The sequence below is a fragment of the Molossus molossus genome, unplaced genomic scaffold, assembly GCF_014108415.1.
Source record: "Molossus molossus isolate mMolMol1 unplaced genomic scaffold, mMolMol1.p scaffold_m16_p_4, whole genome shotgun sequence".
In the NCBI taxonomy this organism is placed as follows: Eukaryota; Metazoa; Chordata; class Mammalia; order Chiroptera; family Molossidae; genus Molossus; species Molossus molossus.
The window spans coordinates 53,315,205-53,341,305 of record NW_023425377.1 but is presented as its reverse complement, the minus strand read 5'-3'; the positions used below and the strand labels follow the sequence as shown (position 1 = coordinate 53,341,305).

The 26,101-nt window shown below is 50.0% G+C and overlaps 3 protein-coding genes across 6 annotated transcripts in view; all 3 read left to right on the top strand.

The window, feature by feature from the left end:
• Positions 1-11,835, top strand: part of LOC118643778 (obscurin-like) — a 54,400-nt gene extending 42,565 nt beyond the window's left edge. Inside the window, 3 exon segments of the mRNA XM_036282167.1 lie at positions 9,491-9,766; positions 11,028-11,312; positions 11,489-11,835. Coding sequence (XP_036138060.1) covers positions 9,491-9,766; positions 11,028-11,312; positions 11,489-11,835 — 908 coding nt within the window.
• A 1,327-nt stretch (positions 11,836-13,162) lies between these two features.
• LOC118643777 (obscurin-like) lies at positions 13,163-17,562 on the top strand. The gene is made up of 11 exons (XM_036282166.1): positions 13,163-13,310; positions 13,589-13,855; positions 14,082-14,194; positions 14,285-14,438; positions 14,620-14,781; positions 14,861-14,965; positions 15,567-15,833; positions 16,153-16,422; positions 16,554-16,820; positions 16,911-17,177; positions 17,276-17,562. Exons 1-11 carry the CDS (start codon positions 13,163-13,165, stop codon positions 17,560-17,562), a joined length of 2,307 nt encoding a protein of 768 aa, XP_036138059.1.
• Positions 17,563-18,474: 912 nt separating this feature from the next.
• OBSCN (obscurin, cytoskeletal calmodulin and titin-interacting RhoGEF) overlaps positions 18,475-26,101 on the top strand; it is a 94,304-nt gene continuing 86,677 nt past the window's right edge. For 3 of the 4 annotated variants that reach the window (XM_036239629.1, XM_036239630.1, XM_036239628.1), the window contains exons 1-5: positions 18,475-18,724; positions 19,337-19,603; positions 19,813-20,079; positions 23,436-23,702; positions 23,801-24,064. In XM_036239629.1, coding sequence (XP_036095522.1) covers positions 18,487-18,724; positions 19,337-19,603; positions 19,813-20,079; positions 23,436-23,702; positions 23,801-24,064 — 1,303 coding nt within the window. In that variant the 5' untranslated portion in view covers positions 18,475-18,486. Of the gene's footprint in view, positions 18,725-19,336; positions 19,604-19,812; positions 20,080-22,479; positions 22,508-23,435; positions 23,703-23,800; positions 24,065-26,101 lie in introns of those variants that run through there. The other variant, XM_036239631.1, reaches the window with a different exon arrangement.

Sequence of the window (26,101 nt, the reverse complement as noted above, 5' to 3'; positions counted from 1 at the left end):
CTCTTGGCTTATTCTTGTAAGGTATAAAGTGAGTCACTCATCTACTGATGGGCACTTGGGCTGCTTCCAAAATCTTGGCTATTGTAAGTAGTGCTGAAATAAACATAGGGGGTACATGTATTCTTTTGAATCAGTGTTTCAGGCTTCTTTGAATATATTCCTAGAAGTAGAATCACTGGGTCATAAGGCAGTTTCATTTTCTACTTTTTGAGGTAAACTCCTTGTTGTATTCCACAGTGGTTGCATTAATCTTCATTCCTATCAACAGTGCAAGAGGATTCTCTTTTTATCACACCCTCTCCAACAGTTGTTTGCTTATCTATTATCTATCTATCTATCTATCTATCTATCTATCTATCTATCTATCTATCTATCTATCATCTATCTATCATCTATCTATCTATCTATCTATCTATCTATCTATCTATCTATCTATCATCTATCTATCATCTATCATCTATCTTTAAATCCTTACCTGAGAATATCTTTTTTTTAAAAATTATTTTATGAATTTTTATTTATTTTATTGTTACAGATATTTTACCTTTTTACCCCATTGGCACCCCCCACCGCACCCCACCTCCACCCTGTCCCCGGCTTAGTTGTCCATGTCCATTGGTCATGCATGCATGCATATAAGTTCTGTGGTTTATCTCTTCCCACCCCCCCATCCCCTCTTCTGAGGGATGTCAGCCTGTGCCCTACTTCCGTGTGTCTGGGTCTACTGTATTCCTCAGACTGTTATGTTCATTATATTCCGTATATAAGTGAGATCATGTGGTATTTGTCTTTTTCTGCTTGGCTTCTTTCACTTAGGATAATACTTTCCAGGTCCCTCCATGTAGTCTCAAAGGATAAGAGATCTTTCTTTCTTACCGCTGCATAGTACTCCATTGTGTATATGTACCACAGCTTTTTTATCCATTCGTCTACTGGTGGACACTTGGGCTGTTTCCAGATCTTAGCCATTGTAAATAGTGCTGCTATAAACATGGGGGTACATATATTCTTCCTGATTGGTGTTTCAGGCTTCTTAGGGTATATTCCCAGCAGTGGGATCACTGGGTCAAATGGAAGTTCAATTTTTAATTTTTTGAGGTAGCACCATATTGTTTTCCATAGCGGCTGCACCAGTCTGCATTCCCACCAGCAGTGTATTAGAGTCCCCTTTTCTCCACACCCTCGCCAACACTTGTTGTTTGATGATTTGTTGATGGCGGCCATTCTGACAGGTCTGAGAATATCTTTTTATTGATTTTTAGAGAGGAGAAGAAGGAGGTAAGGAGGGAGGGAGAAAGAGAGAGAGAGAGAGAGAGAGAGAGAGAGAGAGAGAGAGAGATGTGAGAAAGAAGTGATTAGTTCACTCCCCAACCAAGGATCAAACCTGCAACCTAGGTATGTGCCTTGACCAGAAATTGAACCTGCAAGCTTTTTGGTGTATGGGACAACACTCCAGCCAACTGAGCCACATGGCCAAGATTTATTGATGATAGCCATTCTGACAGGTGGGAGATGATATCTCATTGTGGTATTAATTTGCATTTTTCTGATGATTAGTAATGTTGAGCATTTTTTCATGTCTATTGACCATCTATCTGTATGTCCTCTTTGGAGAAGTGTCTGTTCAGGTCCTTTGCCCATTTTTTAATTGAATTATTTGTGCTTTTGGTGTTCAGTTGCTTGGGTCCTTTATACATTTTGAATATCAACTCCTTATCAGATGTATCATGGGTAAATATGTTCTCCCAATCAGTGGGTTAGCTTTTCATTTTGTTGATGGTTTCCTTTGCTATGCAAAAGTTTTTAATTTGATGTAGTATTATTTATTTTTTTTCTTTTGTTTCTCTTGCCTGAGGAGATACATCAGAAAAAATATTGCTACAAGAAGTGTCTGAGATTTTACATTTATACAATGTAAACACTCAGTTGTAAACAAAGAAAGAAATCTTACCTTTTGCAACAGCATGGATGGAGCTAGAGGGCATTATGCTAAGTGAAATAAGCTAGTCAGAGATAGACAAATCCCATATGATTTCACTTACATGTGGCACCTAATGAACAAAATACACAAACAAACAAAATAGAAACAGACTCAGATACAAATAACAAACTGACAGCTGTCAGAGTGGAGGGGGTTGGGAGACTGGGTAAAATAGATGAAGGGATTAAGAAAAAATCCTCATAGACATAGATGACAGTATGGTGATTACCATAGGGAGGGAGTGGGGGTGGGAGGTCAGGTAGAAAGGAGGAATAAATGGTGACAGAAGGAGACTTGATTTTGGGTGGTAAACACATGATACAATATACAGATGATGCATTATAAGATTGTACACTTGAAACTGATATAATTTTGTTAACCAATGTAACCCCAATAAATCTAATTAAAAAATTTAAAAAGAATCTTTCCAAAACGTCCTTCGAAGGCCTTAAAACTCTTTTCCCTACTCCCCTAAAGCAGACCCTTGCATTTTGTGTCTGTAGTCTTTAACCCATCATGTTGCTCTATGTTGAGATTGAAGGCAGAAGGGAGTCAAAGCACCACTTTCCACAGCCCATGCCAATTTCGCCACTACTCCCAATGACCACCAGGTGGAGACTGCTATCCTTTCCATGGTCCCCATCTCACTTCTGTGAGAGGGGATTCCAGCAACATATCCTCACAAGCGTGTCTTCAAAGAAATTCCTTTTTCCACGTGATCTGTGGTTTTGAGCCACATAAATTACACACATCCTCTTTCAAAACCCGTCTATGTAAGGTTGGACTTAATTAGACCTAGGGAAATATTTGAGGGAAATGTGATATTCACCTAGGAACCATTTTATGAGCTATTTTTGTAGTTGCTCAGAGAATAGGTAACTCAGTCCAAGACCAGCCCTGAATGTCCAAATGGAACTCAGATGCCATCCAGCTCCTTTCACACACATGAGAAGGAAGCCAGGAACCAAGTCCCTTTAGTTCCCAATGTTTGAGAGCTAAGGACATTATTTAAATAATGGCCAGTAGGGAAAGGACACTCACTAAAGAATGCTATTACAATTTTACAAAATCTCCATCTGACAGGAAGAATCTATTGCCCACTTAAAAGAATACAAAAGCTAGCCCTGGCCGGTTTGGCTCAGCGGTTAGAGCGTCAGCCTGCGGTCCTGAGAGACCCTGGTTCGGTTCCCGCTAAGGGCATGTGCCGCGGTTGCAGTTTGTCCCTGGCCCTGGTCGGTTGTGCGGGTGGCAGCCACTCGATGTGTCCCTTTCACATCGATGTTTCTCTCTCTCTCTCCGTTCCTCCCCCCCCCCCACTCTACCTAAACAAAAAATAGAAAAATGTCCTCGGGTGAGGATAAAAAAAAAAAAAAAAAAGAATACAAAAGCCCAAAGGCAAAGATCTGCTTAACATTCTAGCAGAGCACCCAGCCCACTAGATCAATAGGCAACTTTTTTTGCTTGTTTGTTTGTTTTTTTAATACTTAATTTATTACTATTTTTAAAATTACAGATGTCCTTCCTTTTCCCCCCTTTGACACCCTCCTCCCTATATCCATGACCCCTCTTAGGATATATTCTTTTTTTTTTTTTTTTATCCTCACCCGAGGATATTTTTCCATTTTTTTTTGTACAGATAGAGTGGGAGGGAGAGAGAGGAAGGGAGAGAGAGAGAGAAACATCGATGTGAAGGGACACATCGAGTGGCTGCCACCCGCACGACCAACCAGGGCCGGGGACAGACTGCAACCGAAGTACGTGCCCTTAGCGGGAACCGAACCCGGGTCTCTGTGGACCGCAGGCCGACGCTCTAACTGCTGAGCCAAACTGGCCAGGGCTTAGGATATATTTTGAAGTAGAATCACTGGGTCAAATGGAGTTTTTGAGGAAACTCCGTATTGTTTCCCATATTGGCTGTACCAGTCTGCATTCCCTCTAGCAGTATACTAGAGTCCCCTTTTCTCCACACCCTTGCCAGTGCTTGTTGTTTGATGATTTGTTGATGGCAGCTGTTCTGCAGGTGTGAGGTTATTTTGATTTGCATCTCTCTGATAATTTGTGACATTAAGCATTTTTTCATATATCTCCTGGCCATATTTATGTCCTTTTTGGAGAAGTGTCTCTTCAGGTCCTCTGCCAGTTTTTTCATTGGATTGTTTGTCTTTCTTTTGTTGAGTTGTATGAATACTCTATATATTTTGGAAATTAACCCCTTATCTGATGTATCATTGTCAAATATATTCTCCCAGAGACTAGGTTTCCTTTTCATTTTGATGCTGGTTTCTTTTGCTGTAAAGAAGCTTTTTAGTTTGATGTGGTCCCATTTATTATTTTTTTCCTTTGTTTTTCTTGCCCTAGGTATTGTATCAGTGAAAATTCTACTACGTGTGATATTTGAGATTTTTCTGCCTACACTTTCTTCTAGGATTTTGATGGTTTCACAAGTGACATTTAAGTCTCTTACACATTTTGAGTTTATTCTTGAGTGTGGTTTAAGCTGTTGGTCTAGTTTCATTTTTTTGCATGTAGCTGTCCAATTTTCCCAACACTATCGATTGAAGAGACTGTCTTTACTCCATTGTATGTTCTTGCCTCCTTTTTCGAATATTAATTGCGCATGTCTTGGGTTGATATCTGGGTTCTCTGTTCTGTTCCATTGATCTATATGCCTGTTTTTGTGCCAGTATCTGGTTGTTTTGATTACAATGGCTTTGTAGTATAACCAGAAATCCAGAATTGTGATCCCTCCAACTTTGTTCTTCTTTTTCAAGATTGCTGTGGCTATTCAGGGTCTTTTTGGTCCATATAAATAAACTTTTGGAGTATTTTTTTCTAGATTTGTGAAGTATGCTGTTGGTATTTTAATAGGGAATGCATTGAATCTATAGTTTGCTTTGGGTAGTATGGACATTTTAATGATGTTGATTTTTTCAATTCATGAACATGGTATATGCTTCCACTTTTTTTTTTTTTTATATCTTTTTTTATTTTTTCAATGTCTTGTCGTTTTCTGAGAACAGATATTTTACCTCCTTGGTTAAGTTTATTCCTAGGTATCTTAGTTTTTTTTTTGTTGCAATGGTAAATGGGATTGATTTTTAGTTTCTCTTTCTGTGTGTTCATTATTGGTGTATAAAATGCAAACGATTTCTGGATGTTGATTTTGTATCCTGCTAATTGTCCAAATTTATTTATTAAATCTAGTAGTTTTTTGGTGGACTCCTTAGAATTTTCTATGTACAATATCATGTTATCTGCAAATAATGACAGTTTCACTTCCTCCTTTCAAATTTGGATGCCCTTTATTGTTTCTTCTTGTCTGATCATTATGGTTAAGACATCCAGTACTATGTTGAATAATTTTGGCAAAGGTGGACATCCCTGTATTGTTCCTGTTCTTAAGGGAAATGCTTTTAGTTTTTGCCCATTGAGTATGATGTTGGTTGTAGGTTTGTCACATATGGCCTTTATTATGTTAAGGTATGATCCTTCTATTCCCACTTTGCTGAGAGTTTTTTTGTTTTTTTTTCAGAAATGGATGCTGGATTTTGTCAAATGCTTTTTCAGCATATATTGATATAATTATATGATTTTTATTTTTCATTTTCTTTATGTGGTATATCACATTTATTGATTTGTGAACATTGTACCAGCCTTGCATCCCTGGGATAAATCTCACTTGGTTATGGTGTATACTTTTAAAAAAATGTATTGCTGGATTTGATTTGCTAAGATTTTGTTGAGGATTTTGGCATCTATTGTTCATCAGGGATATTTGCCTATAATTTTCTTTCTTTGTAGTGTCTTTATCTGGTTTTGGAATTGGGATAGTGCTGGCCTCATATAAAGAGCTTGCATCTTCCTTCCTGTTGAATTTTTTGGGATAGTTTAACAATAGGTGTTAGTTATTCTTTGAATATTTGATAAAACTTCCCTGTGAAGGTATCTGGACCAGGGCTTTTGTTTGCTGGTAGTTTATTGATTACTGCTTCCATTTTTAAAATTGTTATTGGTCTGTTCAGGTTTTCTGACTCTTCCCAGTTGAATTTTGGAAGACTGTATGATTCTAGAAATTTGTCCATTTCACATATGTTGTCAAATTTTTGGGGATGCAATAAGTTCTGTGGTTTATCTCTTCCCACCCCCCACCACCCCTCTTCTGAGGGTTGTCAGTCTGTACCCTACTTCCATGTTTCTGGGTCTACCCTATTCCTCAGACTGTTAGGTTCATTATATTCCATATATAAGTGAGATCATGTGGTATTTGTCTTTTTCTGCTTGGCTTGTTTCACTTAGGATAGTTTTATATTGTGTGTGTGTTTTGTCTCTGTATTACTTATTTCCACTGTGATCTTTATTATTTCCTTATTTCTACTAACTCTGGGTTTTTCTTTTTTTTCTCCTTCTAAATCTTTAAGTTGTAGGGTTACATAGTTTGTTAGAAAGTTTTCTTGTTTGTTGAGGTAGGCCTGTATTGTTATGAACTTCCCTCTCAGGACTGCTTTCACTGTGTCCCATAGATTTTGTGTTGTGTGTTCATTTTCATTAGTTTCAAAGAAGATTTATATTTCTTTCTTGATCTCATTGGTAACTCATTCATTGCTTAATAACATGCTATTTAGCCTCCATGTGTTTGAATGTTTTTGAGTGTTTTTATTGTAATTGATTTCTAGTTTCATGCCATTGTGATACAAGAAGATGTTTGATATGATTTCAATCTTCTTGAACTTGTAGAGATTGAGTGTATGTCCTAACATGTGGTCTGTCTTGAGAATGTCCCATGTGCACTTGAGAAGAATGTATATTCTGTAGCTTTGGGGTTACATGTTCTGTAAATATCAATTAAAACTAATTGATCTAGTGTGTCATTTAGGGTCTCTGTTTCCTTGTTAATATTTCATCTAGAAGATTTTCCCAGGGGTGTCAGTGGGGTGTTAAAGTCGCCTGCTATGATTGTATTGCTGTCAATCTCTCCTTTGAAGTGCTCTAGAAATTTTAAAATATATTTTGGTGCTCCTATATTTGGTGCATATATGTTTACCAGGGTTATATCCTCTTGTTGGATCAATCCTTTTAATGTTGCGTAGTGACCTTCTTTATCTCTTATTATGGCTTTCATTTTGAAGTCTACCTTATCAGATATGAATATTGTTACATCAGCTTTTTTTTTTGTTTCCATTTGAACGTAAAATTTTTTTCCATCACTTCCCCTTCACCTTCATCCTGTGTGAGTCTTTTATTATGAGGTGGGTTTCTGGTAGACAGCATATATATGGGTCATGTTTTCTTATCCAATCAGCTACTCTATGTCTTTTGAGTGGAACATTTAAGCCATCTTCATATAAGGTTATTATTTATAAGTACTTATTTGTTGCCATTTTTATTCTTTATGCCTGTGTGTGTCTCTCTCTGTCTGCTTCTTCTTCTTACAATAGCCATTTAGCATTTCTTGCAGTGCTGGTTTGGTGGTAGTATATTCCTTTAGCCCCTCCCCCCCCTTTTTGTGCAAAGCTTTTTATTTCCCCTTCAATTTTGAATAATAGCCTTGCTGGATAGAGTATCTTCAATCCAGACCCTTGTTTTTAAGTATTTTATATACTTCATGCCACTCCCTTCTGGCCTGCAGTATTTCTATTGAGAAATCAGGGGACAGTCTAATGAGAACTCCTTGTGTAGTTAACTTTCCAACTCTCTCTTGCTGCCTTTAAGATTATTATTTTTTGTCTTTAACATTTGCTTTTTAATTTTGATGTATCTAGATATGGGTCTTTTTTGTGTTCATCTTGATTGGGACTCTGTGTTTCCTGGACTTGTGTGACTTCTTCCTTCACTAGGTTAGGAAAGTTTTCTGTTATTATTTATTTAAACAGGTTTTCTATTCCTTTCTCCAATTCTTCTCCTTCTGGTAACCATCTGATGTGAATGTTGTTACATTTTTGTATTGTCCCAAAGCTCCCTTAAACTCTCTTGCTTTTTTATTTTTTTCCCACTTGCTGCTCTAATTGGGTGTTTTTTTCTGCCTTGTCTTCTAACTCACTGATTCCACCTTCAGCTTCTTCTAATCTACTATTGAATCCTTCCAAAGTATTTTTTATATCAGCTATGTCATTCTTTATTTCCACTTGATTTTTATTCACAGCTTCTACCTCTTTTTCATGCTGGTGTTGTCTTATTAAGGTGCTTGTAGTTCTTACTAAGTTGTTAGAGCATCCTTAAAACTATTGCTTTGATTTCTTTATCTGACAAACTACTTGTCTCCATTTCATGTAGTTCCTTTTCTGGTGGTTCCTCCTTTTATTTCATCTGGGAGTGGTTTCTTTGTCTCATCATTTTAGCAGTCTGGTAGTTTGGGGCCAGGTGAGGCATGTTGGGATGCGTAGCCATGTTGGTGTGTATCAGATAAGACTGCTATGCCTCCCAGTCTGTTCTGGGGTGTGGTGCCTTTTGTGTAGTGTGGGTCTGGGAGAATTGATGGCTGGTGGCTTGTGTTTGTCTGTTGTTATAGGTGCTGCTGAGTTGCATGGATCTAGTTGGTGTACTGCTGGGGTGTGCGGGTCCTCAGGTACTGCTGTTGCCTGGCAGGACTTGGCTCCTGATCCACATTGCTGCTGCTGTTGCTGCCCCCAGAGGATGGGTCTCAGCTCCTGAGCCTCACTGCTTCTGGGGCTGGGGCTCTGCTCCCAATCAGCTGTTGCCAATGCCAGGGGTGGGTCTTGGCTCCTGAGCCTCACTGTTGCTGGGGGTGGGCGTGGGACTTGGCTCCCAAGCCTCTGCTGCTGCTGGAGGTGGGGCTCCGTTCCTGGGCTGAGCACTGCTGCTGCTATCGGGAGTGGTGCTCAGCTCCTAAGCTGGCTGCTACTGCTGCTGGGGGCAGTGCTTAGTTCCCAAGGCCCACTGTTGCTGCCTTGACAATATGGCTACTGTGTGCTGGCCTGTGGTGGCAGAGTGGGGGCCACTGGTCTGTTGGTGCAAGTTGCACTGGTTGCCTCAAGTTGCTGGGCCTTAGCTATTCCCTGCTGCTTGCTCCCAGAGAGGACCCAGCTGATCTTCCAAAATGCTGGGGTCGTCTGGCCCCGAGCAAGAAGTGCCTTGCAAACAGTGTACAGCGTTAGCTGGCTGCTCTCCTGTCCACAGCACTGGAACCCTCTGCCTTAAGTTTCCACACTGCTGTGCAGTTGCTCATCCACACTCACAACCACTCACACTCACACTCTCACACACACCCTTGCTCTAGTCATGAGTGCCACTATGTTTGTTGTCTCCAAAAACCACACGCAATGTTTTTAGAACATGTTTCAATAGCTGAATAGCTGTCACAGTGGGGAAACATTTTCAAACACTGTGCTCTCACAGACTTAAATATTTTTTGGAGCTTCTGCAGGCCACACAGCAAGTGCAGAGTCTGAAGAAGTTTCCAGTCCTCCCACCTCCCTATTTAGTACTTTCCCCAGTGTTATCCTCCTGACTTAGATGGAGTCTTTGACCCTCTACATCCCTCTCTGTCCCCAGAGCCCACAGTGGTGTTCGCCAAGGAGCAGCCTGCACACAGGGAGGTACAGGTGGTGGCGGGGGCCAGTGCCACGCTGAGCTGTGAGGTGGCCCAGGCCCAGATGCAGGTGACATGGTACAAGGACAGCAAGAAGCTGAGTGGGAGCTCGAAAGTGCATGTGGAGGCCACCGGCTGTACCCGGCGGCTGGTGCTGCTGCAGGTTGAAAAGGTAGATGGCGGGGAGTACAGCTGCGAGGCTGGAGGCCAGAGGGTCACCTTCAGCCTAGATGTCACAGGTGAGTGCTAGTCTGGGCAGAGAGAACAAGTGCTTGACCAATCAAGGGATGGGCATTTTTTTGAAAGGCTTGTGCCTGCCCTATGGGTATAATTCTACCTGTGCTGGATTTTGTTGACATGTCTAGCCCAGGGCTCCATCCTCTACCGAGATCTTGGGTCTGAGGATGCTGGCTACAGACCCTGTTCCAGAACATTTTCGACATCCTTTGGCCCAGGTGTTTGCTCCCCTTTGCCATATTCCTACCTTCCCAGAATGGAACCTGTCACAGAGGCTTCTGCAGGCTGCTAAGGGCTGAGGTCTATGGAAATGCCCATTCTCAGTCTGGGACCTGCATAGTTATGGAGTCCAGTCTTACTCATGGAAATCTCACTCAAGGAGCTTCTGGCTTTGGATGCCTTTGTCCTCAGTGGAGCATGGGTCCCTGTCCTGGCCTTGGGGTCCTGATTGTCTAACTATTATTAAATCAGCCCTGGGAGCTGGCCCTTGCTCAGGCACATCTAGGCCTGGTCTTGGTCCTCCTCATGTGCCTGCCCCTTACACTCCCCCAGCTGATGACAGCACCTCTGGGTTTTAGAGTCCTGCTTTAGGTGTTCGTCTTGAGCTGGCTGACACTGCCACATCCCCTTGCCCCCTGTCCCCCATTATACAGTCAGCATGCTTTTCAGGTGCACCCCTGGATTAGCTCTCACGGGGTCCCTCTTGGACCCCCATCTAGGGCTTTTCCTCTCCACCTTTGTTGCCACTGCACACTACCCCCCCCCCCCCCCCACATGCTGAGCTACTCAGACTGTTTCACACATCTCAGCCTTTGTCCCGAGGATCCTGGGCCCAGGCTGCCCTCTCTAGCTCCCCTGCTATCCTTCTGGAATGTCAGCCCAACCACCAGGCTGCCCCCATTCCATCTGCAGTATCTGTGTATAGGCTCATGCTTCCCTGGAGGTCTTGGTCAGACAGACTTGTGGCCTCCAGGCCTGTGGTGCCCTGAAGCTGGCTCCTCTTGGCCACTCTTCATGAGAGCCTGGATAGTGGCCTTCAGGTAGTGTGGGGCCCTGCTGCATTTACACTTGGGCCTGCTCAGTGGAAGCAGCAGCCAAGGGCTGGACAAGCAGGGCGTTGCATAGCAGTTGGAGCTTGGGGCAGTTCCATTTTAGGTCTTCTCCTATAGAATGGCCTGAGGGAGGCAGGGCCCAGGTCAGGGATGCAGGGTCCCCATTTTCATGATGACTGACCCCCTCCTCCCCTCTCCTCCTGTGCCCCAGAGCCAGAGCCTGAGACACCAGGCCTGGAGAGATCTGTCCACAGGGGGCTTCTGGTGGTCAGAGAGCATGAGGATATCGTCCTGACTGCCACGCTGGCCACACCCTCTGTGGCTGCCATTAAATGGCTCAAGGATGGCGTGGAGATTCGCCGCAGCAAGCGGCATGAGACTACCAGCCTGGGGTACACCCACACTCTGACCGTGCGCAGCGCGCAGACTCTGGACAGCGCAGTCTACAGCTGCCGTGTGGGCACCGAGCGGCAGGACTTCCCAGTGCAGGTGGAAGGTCAGCGGCCCGTACCCAGTCCTCTGAGAATTCGCGCCTGCTGGGGTTTCACTTGAGGGCATGCAGGCAGTGTTCTGGAGCAGATTTGGGTGGGGCTCAGGGTGCATGACCCTAAAGTGTAAAGCCGGTCCTGAAGGCCCGAGCCCCTCCCAGTTGATGTCCTTCCCCTCCCACAGAAGTGGCCTCCAAGTTCTGCCGGCCCCTGGAACCTGTAAGCGGGGAGCTGGGCGGCACAGTGACACTGTCCTGTGAGCTGAGCCCGGTGCAGGCCGAGGTGCTGTGGCGCTGCGGGAGCATGCAGCTCCGGGCGGGTAAACGCTTTCAGATTGCGGCAAAGGGGCCCCAGCGCTCGCTCACTGTGTTGGACCTACGGGCAGAGGATGCGGGCGAGTACGTGTGCGAGAGCCGTGACGACCGCACCAGTGCCAGGCTCTCAGTCTACGGTATGCTGGTGGCTTGGGTGAGGGGACTGGGCGTTCTCCGGCAGCTTCATGGTAAAGGTGCTCTTCCGTGGCATCTGTGAGTTGGGCCTTGCCCCTCCTGCCCACCTCCTAAGTAGAGCCCCTGTCCACAGTCCCCCGCGAGGTCAAGTTCACGTCTGGGCTGAGCACCGTGGTCGCGGAGGAGGGCCGAGAGGCCACTTTCCAGTGCGTGGTGACCCCCAGCGATGCAGCGGTTACATGGTTCCTGGACGGCACCCAGCTGCAGCCCAACCAGAAGTTTCTCATGACACAGAGTGGCACCAACCACAGCCTGACCATCGCGGATCTGGCCCTGGAGGACGCCGGCCAGATCACTGCGGAGGCAGAGGGCGTCACATCCTCTGCTGCCCTGCGGGTTAGAGGTGTGTGTGTGGGGGGGAAAGGAAGGGGCGCGTGGCCGGAAGTTTGGACCACTCCGGGGTTGGCTGGTTCCTGATGGGCATCCTGCGGCATCCCGCTGCTCGCTGGCTTATCTCAGGAAACACAGGGTTTGCTGGTTGCAAAGAGAAGACTGGGATGGGACTGAAGGGCTGGGCACCTCCTCTAAGGGAGAGAAAGTAAATTGCTGCACTGTGCACCTGGTTTGAGAGAGGTGTCCCACACTGAGCCCCATAGATGGTGAGATGAGAGGGAGAGGAATCGGCAGCTAGTGCAAGCAGATGTAGGAGGTGAGGATGCACTTTTCTTGCTGAAGCCAGATTGTACCAGTGAGAGCTAGCCTTCACCTGAGGATAAGTGGGAGCCATCATAGATACTTGAGTACGAGAATAATATGGGAAGATTCATTTTCTGGAGAGGTCATGGCACAGCCTGGGACTGGGAAGCCCATCCAGCATTTCTCTTCTTTAACGTGCATACTCCTAGGGCATCAATATAGTGGAGATGCCAATGCTGCTGGTCTGGGGGCTTAGAGCCCATCTGTCTCACCAACTCCTGTGTCCCAAGGTTGCTGGTCACCAGCCACATTTAGGAGCTCCAGACACTTGTGCATAACAGGGTTGTACAGAGCACGGGAGCAGAACATGTAAAGGGTTTGGAAAAGGAGAAACTTCCTTAGTCTCCATTTTGATCCATAAAAGTATACCTGGGCAAGTGTGCAGCTGGGCCCTGAGTATTGCTAAGGCCTTGCATGGCTTGGAGTCAGAATGTGGTGGGGCTCCGCTCTGCAGGCTGGGGTGGTCAGGAGCCCTTTGTGCCTGGCATTCCTGAGTGGCAGTGGGCTGCGTGACCACCCTTTCCCTGACCCCAGAGGCTCCTGTGCTGTTCAAGAAGAAGCTGGAGCCACAGACAGTGGAGGAGTGGGGCTCAGTGACCATGGAGGTGGAGCTGACCAGGCCATGGCCGGAGGTGAAGTGGACACGCAATGCCATGGCCCTAGCCCCAGGCGAAAAGGTGGCAATCTACATGGAGGGCGTGAATCACTGCTTGGTCCTCAGCAGTGTGGGTTTTGCTGACCGTGGCTTCTATGGCTGTGAGACGCCGCACGACAAGACACAGGCCAAGCTCACAGTAAAAAGTGAGCTGCAGGGCAGCTGAGCTTGGGGTCTGGCACTCAGGAGAGGGCAGGGAGGGGAGCAGGTTTCTCACTGGGGACTTGGCCCTAAAAAGGGGATGGAAAGGGAGGGTGGGGGTGGACCTCCAACCTGGAGGGGTTCACTAGGAGAGGGGTCACATGGATGAGGGTGAAGTTGGCCTCCCATGAGGGCCATTTTCCTCCTGTGGGTGGGAGCTGGCCTCCCCTCTAGGTCTATGGTCTAGGTGCAGTGGCATCCCCTTCCCTCTTTTGCTCTGCAGTGCGCCAGGTCCAGATCCTGCGGGGCCTGCAGGTGATGGAGGTGCAGGAGCAGGGTTCCTCCACCATGGAGGTGGAGCTGTCCCATGCTGACGTGGAAGGCAGCTGGACTCGTGATGGCCTTCGGCTCCAGCCAGGGCCCAAATGCCAACTGGCAGTGCAAGGCCCCATCCACACCCTCACACTGTCTGAGCTGCGGCCACAGGACGGTGGTCTCATTGCCTTCAAGGCTGAGGGCGTGCACACATCTGCCAGGCTTGTGGTAACTGGTGCGTGAGGAGTGGGGTGGAGTGGGACCCACTCGAGAGTGCAACCATTCCTGTCCTGAAGGTGGCCCAGGGGGACAAGCCGGGACCAAGACGTGGAATCCTGGGGAGGGGGGGAGGAAAGCATTCATTCCTAGAACCAGTTGAATGATTTGGTCCAGCTCAGCACAACCCCCCCTCTAACCTCCCCCCTGCCTGCCACTCTCATCTCCTCCTCCTGTCTCCTCAGAGCTGCCTGTGAGGTTCAGCCGCCCACTGCAGGACGTAGTAGCCACGGAGAAGGACAAAGTGACCATGGAGTGTGAGCTGTCACGCCCCAATGTTGAAGTGCGATGGCTGAAGGTGCCTCTGTTCTCGGACCCTTCTGTTCCATCTCACTCCTCACTGTGGGTGGGCATCCCCAGTGCCTGACCTGGCCTCATACCCCCACAGGATGGCATGGAGCTGCGTGTGGGCAAGACAGTGGGCATAGCAGCCCAGGGCACCTGCCGGACTCTCATCATTTACCAGTGTGCCTTTGGGGACCAGGGCATGTATGTGTGTGATGCCCACGAGGTTCAGACCTCAGCATCCCTAAAGGTGCAAGGTAAGGACTGGGCAGAGTGGGAGGTCAGGGCCAGGTGCAAGGACCTCCTGAACCTGTGTCCCCCATCAAGGTGCTTGATCCTCTGGCCCCAAAGCTCTCCATACTCAGCAAGTTTGGAATGGAGGAGGGGTCGGGCAGCTCTGTGCCTCAGAGTGTGGCAGGGCCTCCCTTGCTGCCCTAGGCCGCAGCATCCAGATCCTGAGGCCCCTGGAGGATGTGGAGGTGATGGAGAAGGAGGGCGCCACTTTCTCCTGCGAGGTCTCCCATGACGAGGTGCCTGCTCAGTGGTTCCGGGAAGGCAGTAAGCTTCGGCCCAGTGACAACGTGCGCATCCGCCAGGAAGGTGTGATGACAGTGAGTGGCTGTGGGAGGGCCTCCTCCCCCATACACCTCCTTCAGTGCTGAGTGGTCTGTGTTCTCAGGAAGGACACACAAGCTCATCTACCGGAGGGTCCTGGCAGAAGAAGCGGGAGAAATTCGATTTGTAGCTGAAAATGCAGAATCTCGAGCCCAGCTCCGAGTGAGAGGTGAAGAAACCTGGGGAGAGTGTGGGCTGGACACCAAATAGGAACATGCGTGGGTGCTGCACCAGCTGTTTCAACACAGGCATGGAGCGCTCCGCCCCCTCCCAGAACAGGACAGGGGTGACCCAGGAGGAGGCAAAGGGGGTGTTGCCTCTATTGCCGGAAGACAGGGGTCTGGGGAGGTGGCCTGTCTTTGTTTAAAAGAGAGGTACCAGTGAATTCCTCCTGAGACTGCAGCAGGTGCTGGAGAGAAGGGATGTGAGGCCCTCCTGGTGGCCTTGATTACAGGAAAGAATAGCAACTGGGCATGAGAGAAGGAGGGAGAGTCTGTGGACTGGCAAGGTGACCACACGAGGTGGGGGCATTGATGCACAGGAGAGAGAAGGGTGGATGTGGGGTAGCACAGGGGCACAGCAAGGGGTGGAAAGGGTGAGGGTATGTGTGCACGCTTACCTTCTTCAGGGTTAATTGTACGGAGGGTCCTAGCCCTGAGGGTGACACCTGGCTTAGCCTGGCTGGTTGGGGGCTGCACAGGCAGAACATCTAGTGCTAGGGTTTTCTGATGGCTGAGCACCCACCCTGATTCCTCCTTGCTCACTCACAGAGCTGCCAGTATCCATTCTGCGCCCACTGCGGGACAAGATTGCCATGGAGAAGCACCGAGGTGTATTTGAGTGCCAGATGTCACGGGCCAGTGCCCAGGTGCGGTGGTTCAAGGGTGGCGTGGAACTGTGGCCAGGGCCCAAGTACGAGATGGTCAGCGATGGCCTCTACCGAAAGTTAGTCATCAATGACGTGCAGCCCGAGGACGAGGACACTTATACATGTGATGCTGGTGATGTGAAGACCAGTGCCCAGTTCTTTGTGGAAGGTGTGGGCAGGACTGGAGGGTGGGGCAGCTGTCCTCTGTGCCTGGGGATGGGTTGCAGTTTTTATCATTGGGTCTGATACTCAGGCAGCCAGGTCTGAGAAGGGCCTGACTGGGGGGCGTCAGGGTAGGGTTGGGGGGAGGATGTGACCACCACTGCGCGCACGCGCGCGCACGTGTGTGTGTGTGTGTGTGTGTGTGTGTATGTATGTTTGGGGGTGGGTGGAGGATTTGTTTCTAGGAAGGAACATGGAGAATGGGGGGTAGGTAGGGGTTGTGGTCCTCCCAGTGCCCAGTACTGTGACCCACCTCTTTCCCACAGAGCAATCCATCACCATTGTTCGGAACCTGCAGGACATGACGGTGATGGAGCCTGCCCCTGCCTGGTTCGAGTGTGAGACCTCCATCCCATCTGTTAGGCCGCCCAAGTGGCTGCTGGGGAAGATGATGCTGCAGGCTGGGGCGGATGTGAGCATGGAGCAGGAAGGCACAGTGCACCGGCTGATGCTTCGGCGCACCTGCTCCACTATGACCGGGCCAGTGCACTTCACCATCGGCAAGTCGCGCTCTACTGCCCACTTGGTTGTCTCAGGTGAGCACAGTCAGTGGGCTGAAAGAGGGGCTCAGGCAGCTGTGGTGTGCAGGGCCTGGGTAGCTGATCACAGTTCCCCAGGCTCCGCTGGCCAGGCCCACCCTGCAGTGCTGTTCTCTTCTCCTGCGCAGACATCCCTGTGGTGCTTATGAGGCCACTGGAACCTAAGGCAGGACGTGAGCTACAGTCGGTGGTCCTGTCCTGTGACTTCAAGCCACCCCCCAAGGCTGTGCAGTGGTACAAGGAGGACACACCCTTGGTGCCATCTGACAAGTTCAGAATGAGTCTAGAGGGTCACATGGCGGAGCTTCGTGTCCTGCGGCTCACACCTGCGGACGCTGGCATCTACCGGTGCCAGGCCGGCAGCGCCCAGAGCAGCGCTCAGGTCACAGTGGAAGGTGTGCAGCACGGGGGTACAGGGCCACCTGGAGGGCCCTGGGAGAGCGGGGGGGTGCAGTGCACTGAATCTCACTGTGTGCTCTTTGCAGTGCGGGAGGTGACAGTGACACGGCCGCTGCAGGATGTGGAGGCCACAGAGGAGGGCCGCGCCTGTTTCTCATGCGAGCTTTCCCACGAGGATGAAGAGGTGGAGTGGTCGCTCAATGGGACTCTCCTCTATAATGATAGCTTCCACGAAATCACCCATGAGGGCCACCTCCACACACTGGTGCTGAAGCGGGTCAGGCGGACAGATGCAGGCACCGTGTGTGCCTCTTCCCCTAAAGTAAAGGCCTTTGCCCACCTGGAGGTCAGAGGTGAGGTGTCCCTGTGGGGGTCTGTGAGGGTCCCACCCCAGAGGTCTCCACAGGTGGCGGCGGCTCCTTTACTCACCTCCTTACACCCTGTCCTGCAGTGAAGCCAGTGGTGTTTCTGAAAGAACTGGATGATGTGTCCGCAGAGGAGCGGAGCACCCTGGCTCTGCAGTGTGAGGTCTCTGACCCCCAGGCCTGTGTGGTGTGGCGTAAGGATGGTGTGGAACTGGGACCCAGTGACAAGTTCGACTTTCTGCAAATGGCGGGCATGCGCAAGCTAGTGGTGCACGACCTGAGCCAGGATGATGCGGGCCTGTATACTTGCCACCTAGGCACCGAGGAGACCCATGCGCATGTCAGTGTGCAAGGTGCGTGGAGGTGTGGCTGAGGCGCTGGGGCCATGACTGGGGCTCAGGGGCCCTGGCCACCTCCTGAGGCCCCACCCATTCCTAAGCCTGGGCTATTCTGCTGAACCAGGAGATGTTGGGCAAGCTCTGGGTGGAGCAGTCTTGATGTGGTCTTTAGGAGGCCCAGGTGCAGGAAGGTTGGGACCACAGTAATGGAGTGAAGTGTGGGAGGTTTGATTGGCTTTATCTGATGGAATCCTGTGGTGCTCAAGTTTCAACAGGGGCCTGGAGACAAACACTGTGCACCAGGGGATGCGTGTGGGCAGGCATGGGCTGGTCACAGGAGCCTCTTGGAGGTGGGGAGAGGGAGAAGTCAAGGTGTCAGGCCAGGGATGCCCTGGAAGAGCTCTTAGGTCACAGACACAACCTGGGTCTTGTTCCCCAACCAGGTGGTTGCTATCTTGGCCCAGCTCCAATACTCTTGTTTCCCTTCCATATGCATAGCAGGCCTGTTCTCCATGACCTGGTGGTGGGTCCCTGACATCTGGCGGGTTTTGAGATGAGACAGGAAAGGAGGAGGGTGGTGTAGTTTTCTCAGAGCTCAATGGCCCCTTCACTCGGGACACCTATCTTTTCTCTTTCAAAGCATGTGAGCTAGTGAAAACTGATGCTTTGTTTTCTGCCCCTTGTTCTGTAGCAGATAGGAAGGCAGTGCCCTGGTCAGAACTCACAGCTGTTGGCTATCCAAACACCAGGGTGTGGCCAGCTGGAGGTCAAGGGGGCATTTCCAAAGGGACAGCAGGCCTGCTTGGACTGGGCTGGGAAGGGTGTGTATTTGAGCCTCCAGAACACTATGAGGCTCAATGGCGCTGGTCTTGAGCAGGCATCCAGGGCCTGGCCAATGTGACAGCTGCCTTTTATGGTTCACAGACCTGCACGTGGGCATTACCAAAAGGCTGAAGACCATGGAGGTGCTAGAGGGTGAGGGCTGCAACTTTGAGTGCATCCTGTCCCATGAAGACATAGGCGACACTGCCATGTGGACAGTCGGCGGGAAGACATTGGGCAGCTCTGGTCGCTTCCAGGCCATGCGCCAAGGCCGAAAGTACATCCTGGCTGTGCAAGACGCAGTGCTGGGTGACACTGGGGAGGTGACTTTCTCTGTGCGGGGCCTCACTTCCAAGGCTTCACTCATTGTCAGAGGTGGGCACCATGCATCCAGGTCAGACAAGTCATCTCTGTGTGCTCTTCCCAGGCAGCCTGCAGCAGGACCTGGGGCCAGGGGGCTGCTTCTGGGGATGATCTCTCTCAGCCACTGGTGGGGGCCCAGAGGCTCCTGTCTGGATGCTGGGGGTTTCTGGTCATCCAGAGGCTCAGTCTCTAGGGTAAGGTTCTCTGGTCTCTGGGTAGGAGCAGAGTCTCTGGTCTCCCATCTGTGGTCCAATTGCTGCAGTAGCTCCAGGGCACATTGTCACTGAGCCACTGAGCCAGTGAAATCACTGAGGTTGTTCTCCCAGCATAAATACTGGGCGCAGATCAGTGAAGCTTGGTTCACAGCTGGTACCAGCCATGGCCACACCTTGAGTCACAGGCTCTGAACAATGCTGAAAGCATCTGTGCTCTCATATATCCCTTTCAAAGATACCTTGTTTGTGACAGTGGAGACTCCCGGTATTCTAAAGCTCTGAGGTTCGTGGATCTGAGGTCCTAGAATTTCAGGTTGTATATCTGTGGTCTCAGGCTCCAGAGCCTGAAGGTTTCCAAGCACCAGCTCTGCCATTGCCTTGCTTCACAGGCTATTTCTGCTTCCTTCAGAAAGGCCGGTGGACATCATGAAGCCACTGAAGGACCAGCGGGCCATACCAGGGGAGGATGCAATACTGAGTTGTGAGCTGTCGCGGGCAGACACACCAGTGCGCTGGCTGAAGGATGGGAAAGCCATTCGTAAGAGTCAGAAGTATGACTTGCTCAGCGAGGGCACTAGGGCCATGCTGGTGGTCCATGCAGTCTCGCTCAAAGATTCTGGAGAGTACACATGTGAGACAGAGGTTTCCAAGAGCACAGCAAGCCTCCAAGTGGAAGGTAACCCACAAGAAACTCTGGGTCAGCCCCCATGGCCTATCTTCCTCAGCATGGCATGAGGCCATTCCCTCAGGGCCTCCACTGTGATGCCCTTGGTGGAAAGGGAGGGGGTCCAGAGGAAAGGGGCTAAAGAAAGAACTGCCCATGTCCTGAGGGGCAGGCTGGGGTCTGCAGGACTTACCCCCACCTCTTCTTGTCTCTTCCCCCAGAAAAGTCAAATTGGTTCACAGAGGAGTTGGCTGATCTGCAGGTGGAGGAGAAAGGCATGGCTGTGTTTACCTGCAAGACAGAGCACCCTGCAGCCATGGTAGCCTGGCGAAAGGGCCTCTGTGAGCTGCATGCCTCAGGGAAGCATGAACCCAGCCAGGAGGGCGTGACCTTGAGACTTGTGATCAGCGCCCTGGAAAAGACAGACAGTGACACATACACCTGCGACATTGGCCATGCAAGGTCCCAGGCACGGCTCCTGGTGCAAGGTGAGGCTGGTGCATTGCACAGATTTCATGGCTTGTGATGTGGCCAGTGTAAGCCTCATTTAAAGCTGACACAGGGCCCCTGAACAAGACCAGACTTGGTTTTCCCATCTCCTGGAGGGGTTACCTTGGGTGGTCTCATCTCTGTGGCCCTCACAGTTAGACCTTGTGCAATGAGTCAGCGGTCCTCATTTATTACTGCATTTGTGTTTCTGGAGCTCCTTTTGAGCTAGCATGTGCCAAGCCCCATGCATGAGCTCATGTGTATTTGCACTCAGATGCACCGCCTCTGTGCATGGAGGTCTCCAGGTTTGAGGAACAGTTTGTACCTGGCAGGTAGGGTGAGGACCATCATTGTCTTCATCTCACAGATAAAGAAACTGAAGTGTTACATGGGGTCAGAGGCTGGCCCAGGATTGTCGGGCATGTTAGCATGTGTGCAGGGATGAGTTCAGCCTTCCTGATTCCAGGGCCAGCATCCAGGCTGGAGTCAGCTGGAGGCCCCTTGTAGGGTCTGTTTGCAGGAAATCAGAATAACAAAGAAGTCTCACTCTGGGTTTTTCTCTCCTTTCCTATAAAAAATCTAGTGAGTCCATTGAGCTCAGTGAGATTAATAAAGTAGATACTTAACTAGAAAGCCGGTTAATGCAACACCACACGGTAATAAAATATGCTCTTTACAAAACTTAAAACACACACTCATGAGCCCATCTGGTGGTGTGGCCAATGCCTTTTCTCTGTGTCAGTCCTTTAATCAGAAGTCCTTGTCTCTGACCATTCACCTCTTGATGCACCATCTGCACTTTGTGGTATCTGGTGCCCAGTGTCCAGTGTCCAGTGTCCTGCGTCCAGTACCCAGCATTCAGTGTCTTGTGCTGGTATTTAACATCCAGTGTTTGGTATTTGGTGCCTAGTGCCTGGCACCTGGTGTCCAATGCCTGGTGCCCAGTGTTCAGTGCCTGGTATCTAGTATCGAGTGTCTGGTGTCTGGCATCCAGTGTCTGACATCTGGTGCTCGGCATATGGCAGCTTTAAGGCACCCGTAAATTTGGAGAAATCTGTTACACACCCATTTTTGCATTTGACCTTTTCTAAGTGTCTCTGACCTAAGTTGACAGAAAAAAAAAAAATTCTAGCAATTATATTGTCAAACTTCCAAAGCATTGGATTTAAGTTTTAACATAGTCACTTTTTTTTTTTCACACTCTAATGTCTTCTATTAATACAAGATTTAGTTTCATTATGTGGCTGTGGGGACAGGTACATGGACTGGTTGAGAAGCACAGCTTGTGGAGGGGCCATCGTGGGTCACTCTTCATGTTCCATAGAAGGATCGAGGGGACTGGGGTTTCTCTGTGGACTCGAAACAAATACTTTGGGTCAGTTCAGTTCTGACTCCCTTACTGTTTCCTTAGTTTCATCATCCTGAACCTGTTACAGTCAGGAGCCCACCCCAGGTCTGGGGAGCACCCTGTTTCTCTCAGTGGGGTTCTGACATGCCCACCATGCCCCACCCCCCAGGTCAGAGAGTGCTCATAATGGAGCATCTGAGGGACGCAGAGGTGCAGGAGGGCTCCTCAGCCACCTTCAGATGCCATGTCTCCCCTGGTGACTATAGGCCTATCCACTGGTTCCTGGACAGAACACCCCTGCATACCAATGAGCTCAATGAGATTGAGGCTCAGTCAGGTGGTTACCATGTGTTCATCCTACGGCAGCTTGGGCTCAAGGACTTGGGCACTGTCTACTTTGAAGCAGGTGACCAGTGGTCCTCAGCCACCCTGCAGGTCACAGGTGGGCCGCATGCCCAGTGCTGTGGTGGGGACCAGTCCATGTGGCTCAAGATGCAGTGTGAACATGGGGCTCACAGAAAGGGTGCTGTGGGCTGGGCCTTGGGTCCCAGTGTAGGCTTAGGAGGCTGGGTATGGCTGTTTCAGGATGAATCATTGCACATGGTTTGCAGAGCTGATTCCATGGTCAATGTGGCATAGTACTGGCCATGTCCCTGTGGTGTGGGGAGCCATGCAGAACCTGGCCTGTCTGTGTCTCCAGGCTGAGGTAGACAGATGGGCACTGACCTGGGATGTTACCTGGGCTGCAGCCACACCTGGAGCTTCTCCTGCAGGAGCCCCCAAGTGCTCTGTACTTCTCTCTGTGTCCCCAGAGAAGCCAAGTGTCTTCTCCCAGGAGCTCACAGATGCCACAGTAATGGAAGGGGAGGATCTGATCCTGGTCTGTGAGACCACTGTCCCGGACAACCTTGTGCACTGGACCAAGGATGGGAAAGCCCTGCGAGGATCAGCCCGGTGCCAGCTGAGCCATGAAGGCCGCCGAGCCCAGCTGGTTATCACTGGCACCACCCTTCAGGATGGTGGGCACTATAAGTGTGAGGCTGGGGGTACCTGGAGCAGCTCCATTGTCAGAGTCCATGGTGAGCCCCCAAGAAGGAAGGACCAGGCTGCTTCCAGCCATGCTCCAGGTGTTCATGGCTCTCATCTTGCTCAGGGCAGGGGAGGTCCCAGAACTCACCCAGCTCCTTCTCTCTCTGTCTTTGCCCTCTCAGTGTGTGTGTGTGTGTGTGTGTGTGTGTGTGTGTAGGCAGGTGGTGTGGGAGATTTAGCCAGCTCTTTTCTCTGCAGTTCGTACCTCTTACTGCTTCTTGTCCGTCTCTGGGTCTCTGCTGCTGACAGAGCTTTCCTTGCCTGCTTTTGGTCTCCTGATTCTCTGTCTCCTGTAATTTATTCCCAACTTTGTCTTGTATTGTGAAATCTCTGTGTCTCCCTCTTCCTGCCTTGGCTTCATCTCCATCAATTTTTGTCATCCTGGGCTGCATAACAAATATCACAGACAGAGCAGCTCAAATACCAGATATTTATTTCTCACAGTCCTGGAGGCTGGAAGTCTGGGATCCAGGTGTGTGTAGTGCTGGTTTCTGTGGCTTTTCTCCTTGGTGATGGCTGTCTCTTCCCTGAGCCAAACTGACTAGGACCTGATCTCTTCTTATAATGACACTAGTCATATGGGATTAGAGCCCATTCTAGTGATCTCACTTCACCTTTATCACATCTTTAAAGTCTCCATTTCCCAATACAGCCCCATCTGAAGTCCTGGGGTTGGGGCTCCAGTGAGTGACGGGGGACACAATGCAGCTCATGACACTCCACCCTTCTTTGTTCTTTTGTTTGGCTCCCCCTCCTGGAGGGGCAGGTGTCTCAGGGTCACTGTCACTAGCCCCTGATATAGAAGAGGTGAGGTGGGCCTGCCTGCACCATTCACTGGTGCCTCCAGCCCCCCTCAACTGTAGGGGAATTCCAAGGGGATGCAGGAGTGAGGATAAGCTGAGCCTGTGCCTTCCACAGCACGGCCGGTGCAGTTCCAGGAGGGGCTGAAGGATGTGGAGGTGCCGGAAGGTGGCGCTGCCACCCTGCGCTGCAAGCTATCATCTGTAGCTGCGCCTGTGGAGTGGCGCTGTGGAAATGAGTTTCTGAGGCCAGGTGCCAAGTACAGCATGCGGCAGGAGGGCACCATGCTGGAGCTGGTAGTCCGGGACCTGCAGCCCCATGATAGCGGGCAGTATGTCTGCTGCTTCGGCGACCAGGCAACCTCAGCCATGCTGACCGTGAAGGGTAAGAGTGCCCCTGCCCTGCCCATGCAAACCCATGTGGTACCTTTCATCTCCTGTAGGAGGGTGAGGAGGATGTTTTCTGTCTCTGACCTTCCACAGCCCTGCCTGCTGAGTTCATAGGAAGACTGAGAAGCAAGGAGACCATGGAAGGGGCCACGGTAATACTGCATTGTGAACTGAGCAAGGCGGCTCCTGTGGAGTGGAAGAAGGGGTTCAAGACCCTCAGAGCTGGGGACAGAGTCAGCCTGAGACAGGATGGGGCCATGTGTGAGCTGGAGATTCGTGGCCTGGTGGTGGAAGATGCCGGGGAGTACTCATGCATATGTGGGCAAGAGAGGACATCAGCCATGCTGACAGTCAAGGGTAAAAACTGCATGTGGCCACATGGAGCAGAGGCTCTGTATCTGAGGGTGTGAGCAGGTCCCTTTGCTATGTTTGTGTGCATAGCTATTTCCACCTCTCTCTGTGTCTCCTGCTATCCTGCAGCACAAGTTTCAGCACCTGGTTGTGTGAGGCCTTCTCAGATAAAGATCAGAGAACAAGGGCCTCCTCTCTTACAGGAGTCACATCTGGGGGAGACAAGGAGGGCAGTTACACAACACAAATGGTGGAATATAGTCCTCTCAAGGGGCCATGCCAGCAAGGATTAGGAAGTAGATCTAAATGTGGCTTTGATGCAGAGATGTCAGGAGTTATGATCGAGGGAGGGAGCCAATCATATGTGACTGGTCATAAAAGAGCCATATAGGTGATTTGGGGTCCACTGTCTAGAATCTGGGTGCCATGGGAAGTGAGGCAGGTGTAGAGGGTAAGATAGTGATGTGGGTGTGGAGGGGGAGGTAGAGGTGAGGTAGGTGTGAGAAGTGAGGAAGAAGTGAGGTGGGTGTAGGAGGTGAGTAGGAGGTGAGGTAGGTGTGGGAGATGAGGAGGAGTTGTGTATGGAGGGTGAGGAAGGGTTGGTGTCAAAGAGAGGTGGAAGTGAATTGGGTGTGGAAGGTGAGGAGGAGATTAGATCTTAGAAGATGGGTGTGGGTGGGGGCAGGGCAGGAAGGGCTGGATTGGAGAGCACAGCCCTAGCCAGGAAGGGATGGTTGGTGTCCATGTTGGGGTGGAGGGTCTGTGACTGGTGTCTGTGGCTGGTGGGCCGGTGGGCACTCTGGGTTGATGTTCCATGTCTTGTATTTGTGGTGGGTCTGGTGGCTCTCTGCTGCAGTAGTAGAGGGCTTACTGGGGTGTGTCCAGGTAGTCTGGGCTGGACTGATAGCTTAGGTTGAGGGTTGGGGTAGGGGTTTTCTCAGATGGAGAAGGTGAGCTGGCCCAGGGCTTAGGGCTGACTAAGCCATATCCATTGTGTGGTGGATGATAGCCAGTTGTGTGAGCACTCATGCAGGGGGCAGGTGGGTGTCCCCTCACATCAGAGCAGTACATATGAGGGCATCTTGACTGGTGTCCCTGGGGTCTTATTCTAGAAGGTACCTGTTTTGCCAGCTTGGTATGTGTGGCCTGTTTCTTGTCTGCAAACTATAGCATCCAATGTCTTTGTATCCATCTGACCCTCCCCAGTCCTGTGCCCCCAGTTCACAAAAGTCCTGAAGCCTGAGAAGGCCATGGAAGGTGCCATGTCCCTGTTGTGCTGTGAGCTGAGTAAAGCTCCCCCATGGAATGGTGGAAGAGGCCTGAGACCCTCAGAGATGGGGAATCAAGACTGGGCCTGGCACGGTTAGGTATGGTTGGCAGTCTGGTGACAGGTCCTGGGTTCCTGGTCCTCAGTGGCCCTCATGAGGTCCTGGTCACTTCCGGAAGGGGAAGCAGATGGACAGAGATAGGAAGGTTCTACCCTGTATCCTGGGAGGATCCAAGGAGCAACACTGATGAAGGGGCACAGGGGCAGGGTTAGGTCTCAGGAGTAGAGGGAAGGACGCCTTTGCAGGTTTGTAGGGCCTTCATGTCATAGGCCCTGGTTAGACCCACTCATGAGATAAGATGGACAGTGAAGATGAGGATTCTGGAGGCTGGGCAGGGCTATCATGTGCACAAATGTTCAGATCTTTGGGGAGAAGCCACCACCATGACTCCTCAAGCTGCATGGACAAAGCACAGCATCTCCAGCAGGGAAGCACTGGGCCCTTATGCTGGTCAGACCTACTGGGAGACAAAAGGAGTGTGGACTCAGAGAGCTATCACTCAGTCAATAGCCAAAGAGTATAGAATTTGAGAGCTACAAGTGGCTCAGGAGAGCTGCGTCTAGAAGCTTGGGGATTCCAAGGATGACTGTACCAGGGTGACAAGCCAGGAAGAAGGTGGCTCATGTACCCTCCTGGCCAGGGCAATACCTTATTCTGGTCTGTCCAGGTCAGCCCTGGTTAGTCCCGGCTTTGACCTCAGGAGCTACAGGAGGTG

Bases quoted from the DNA above. Each gene is read 5' to 3' on its own strand.
- LOC118643777 (XM_036282166.1), top strand. From the start codon at position 13,163: ATGGCCCTAGCCCCAGGCGAAAAGGTGGCAATCTACATGGAGGGCGTG. The intron at 14,195-14,284 runs GTGCCTCTGTTC...ATACCCCCACAG, and splicing joins TTGAAGTGCGATGGCTGAAG to GATGGCATGGAGCTGCGTGT. The intron at 15,834-16,152 runs GTGTGGGCAGGA...TCTTTCCCACAG, and splicing joins TGCCCAGTTCTTTGTGGAAG to AGCAATCCATCACCATTGTT.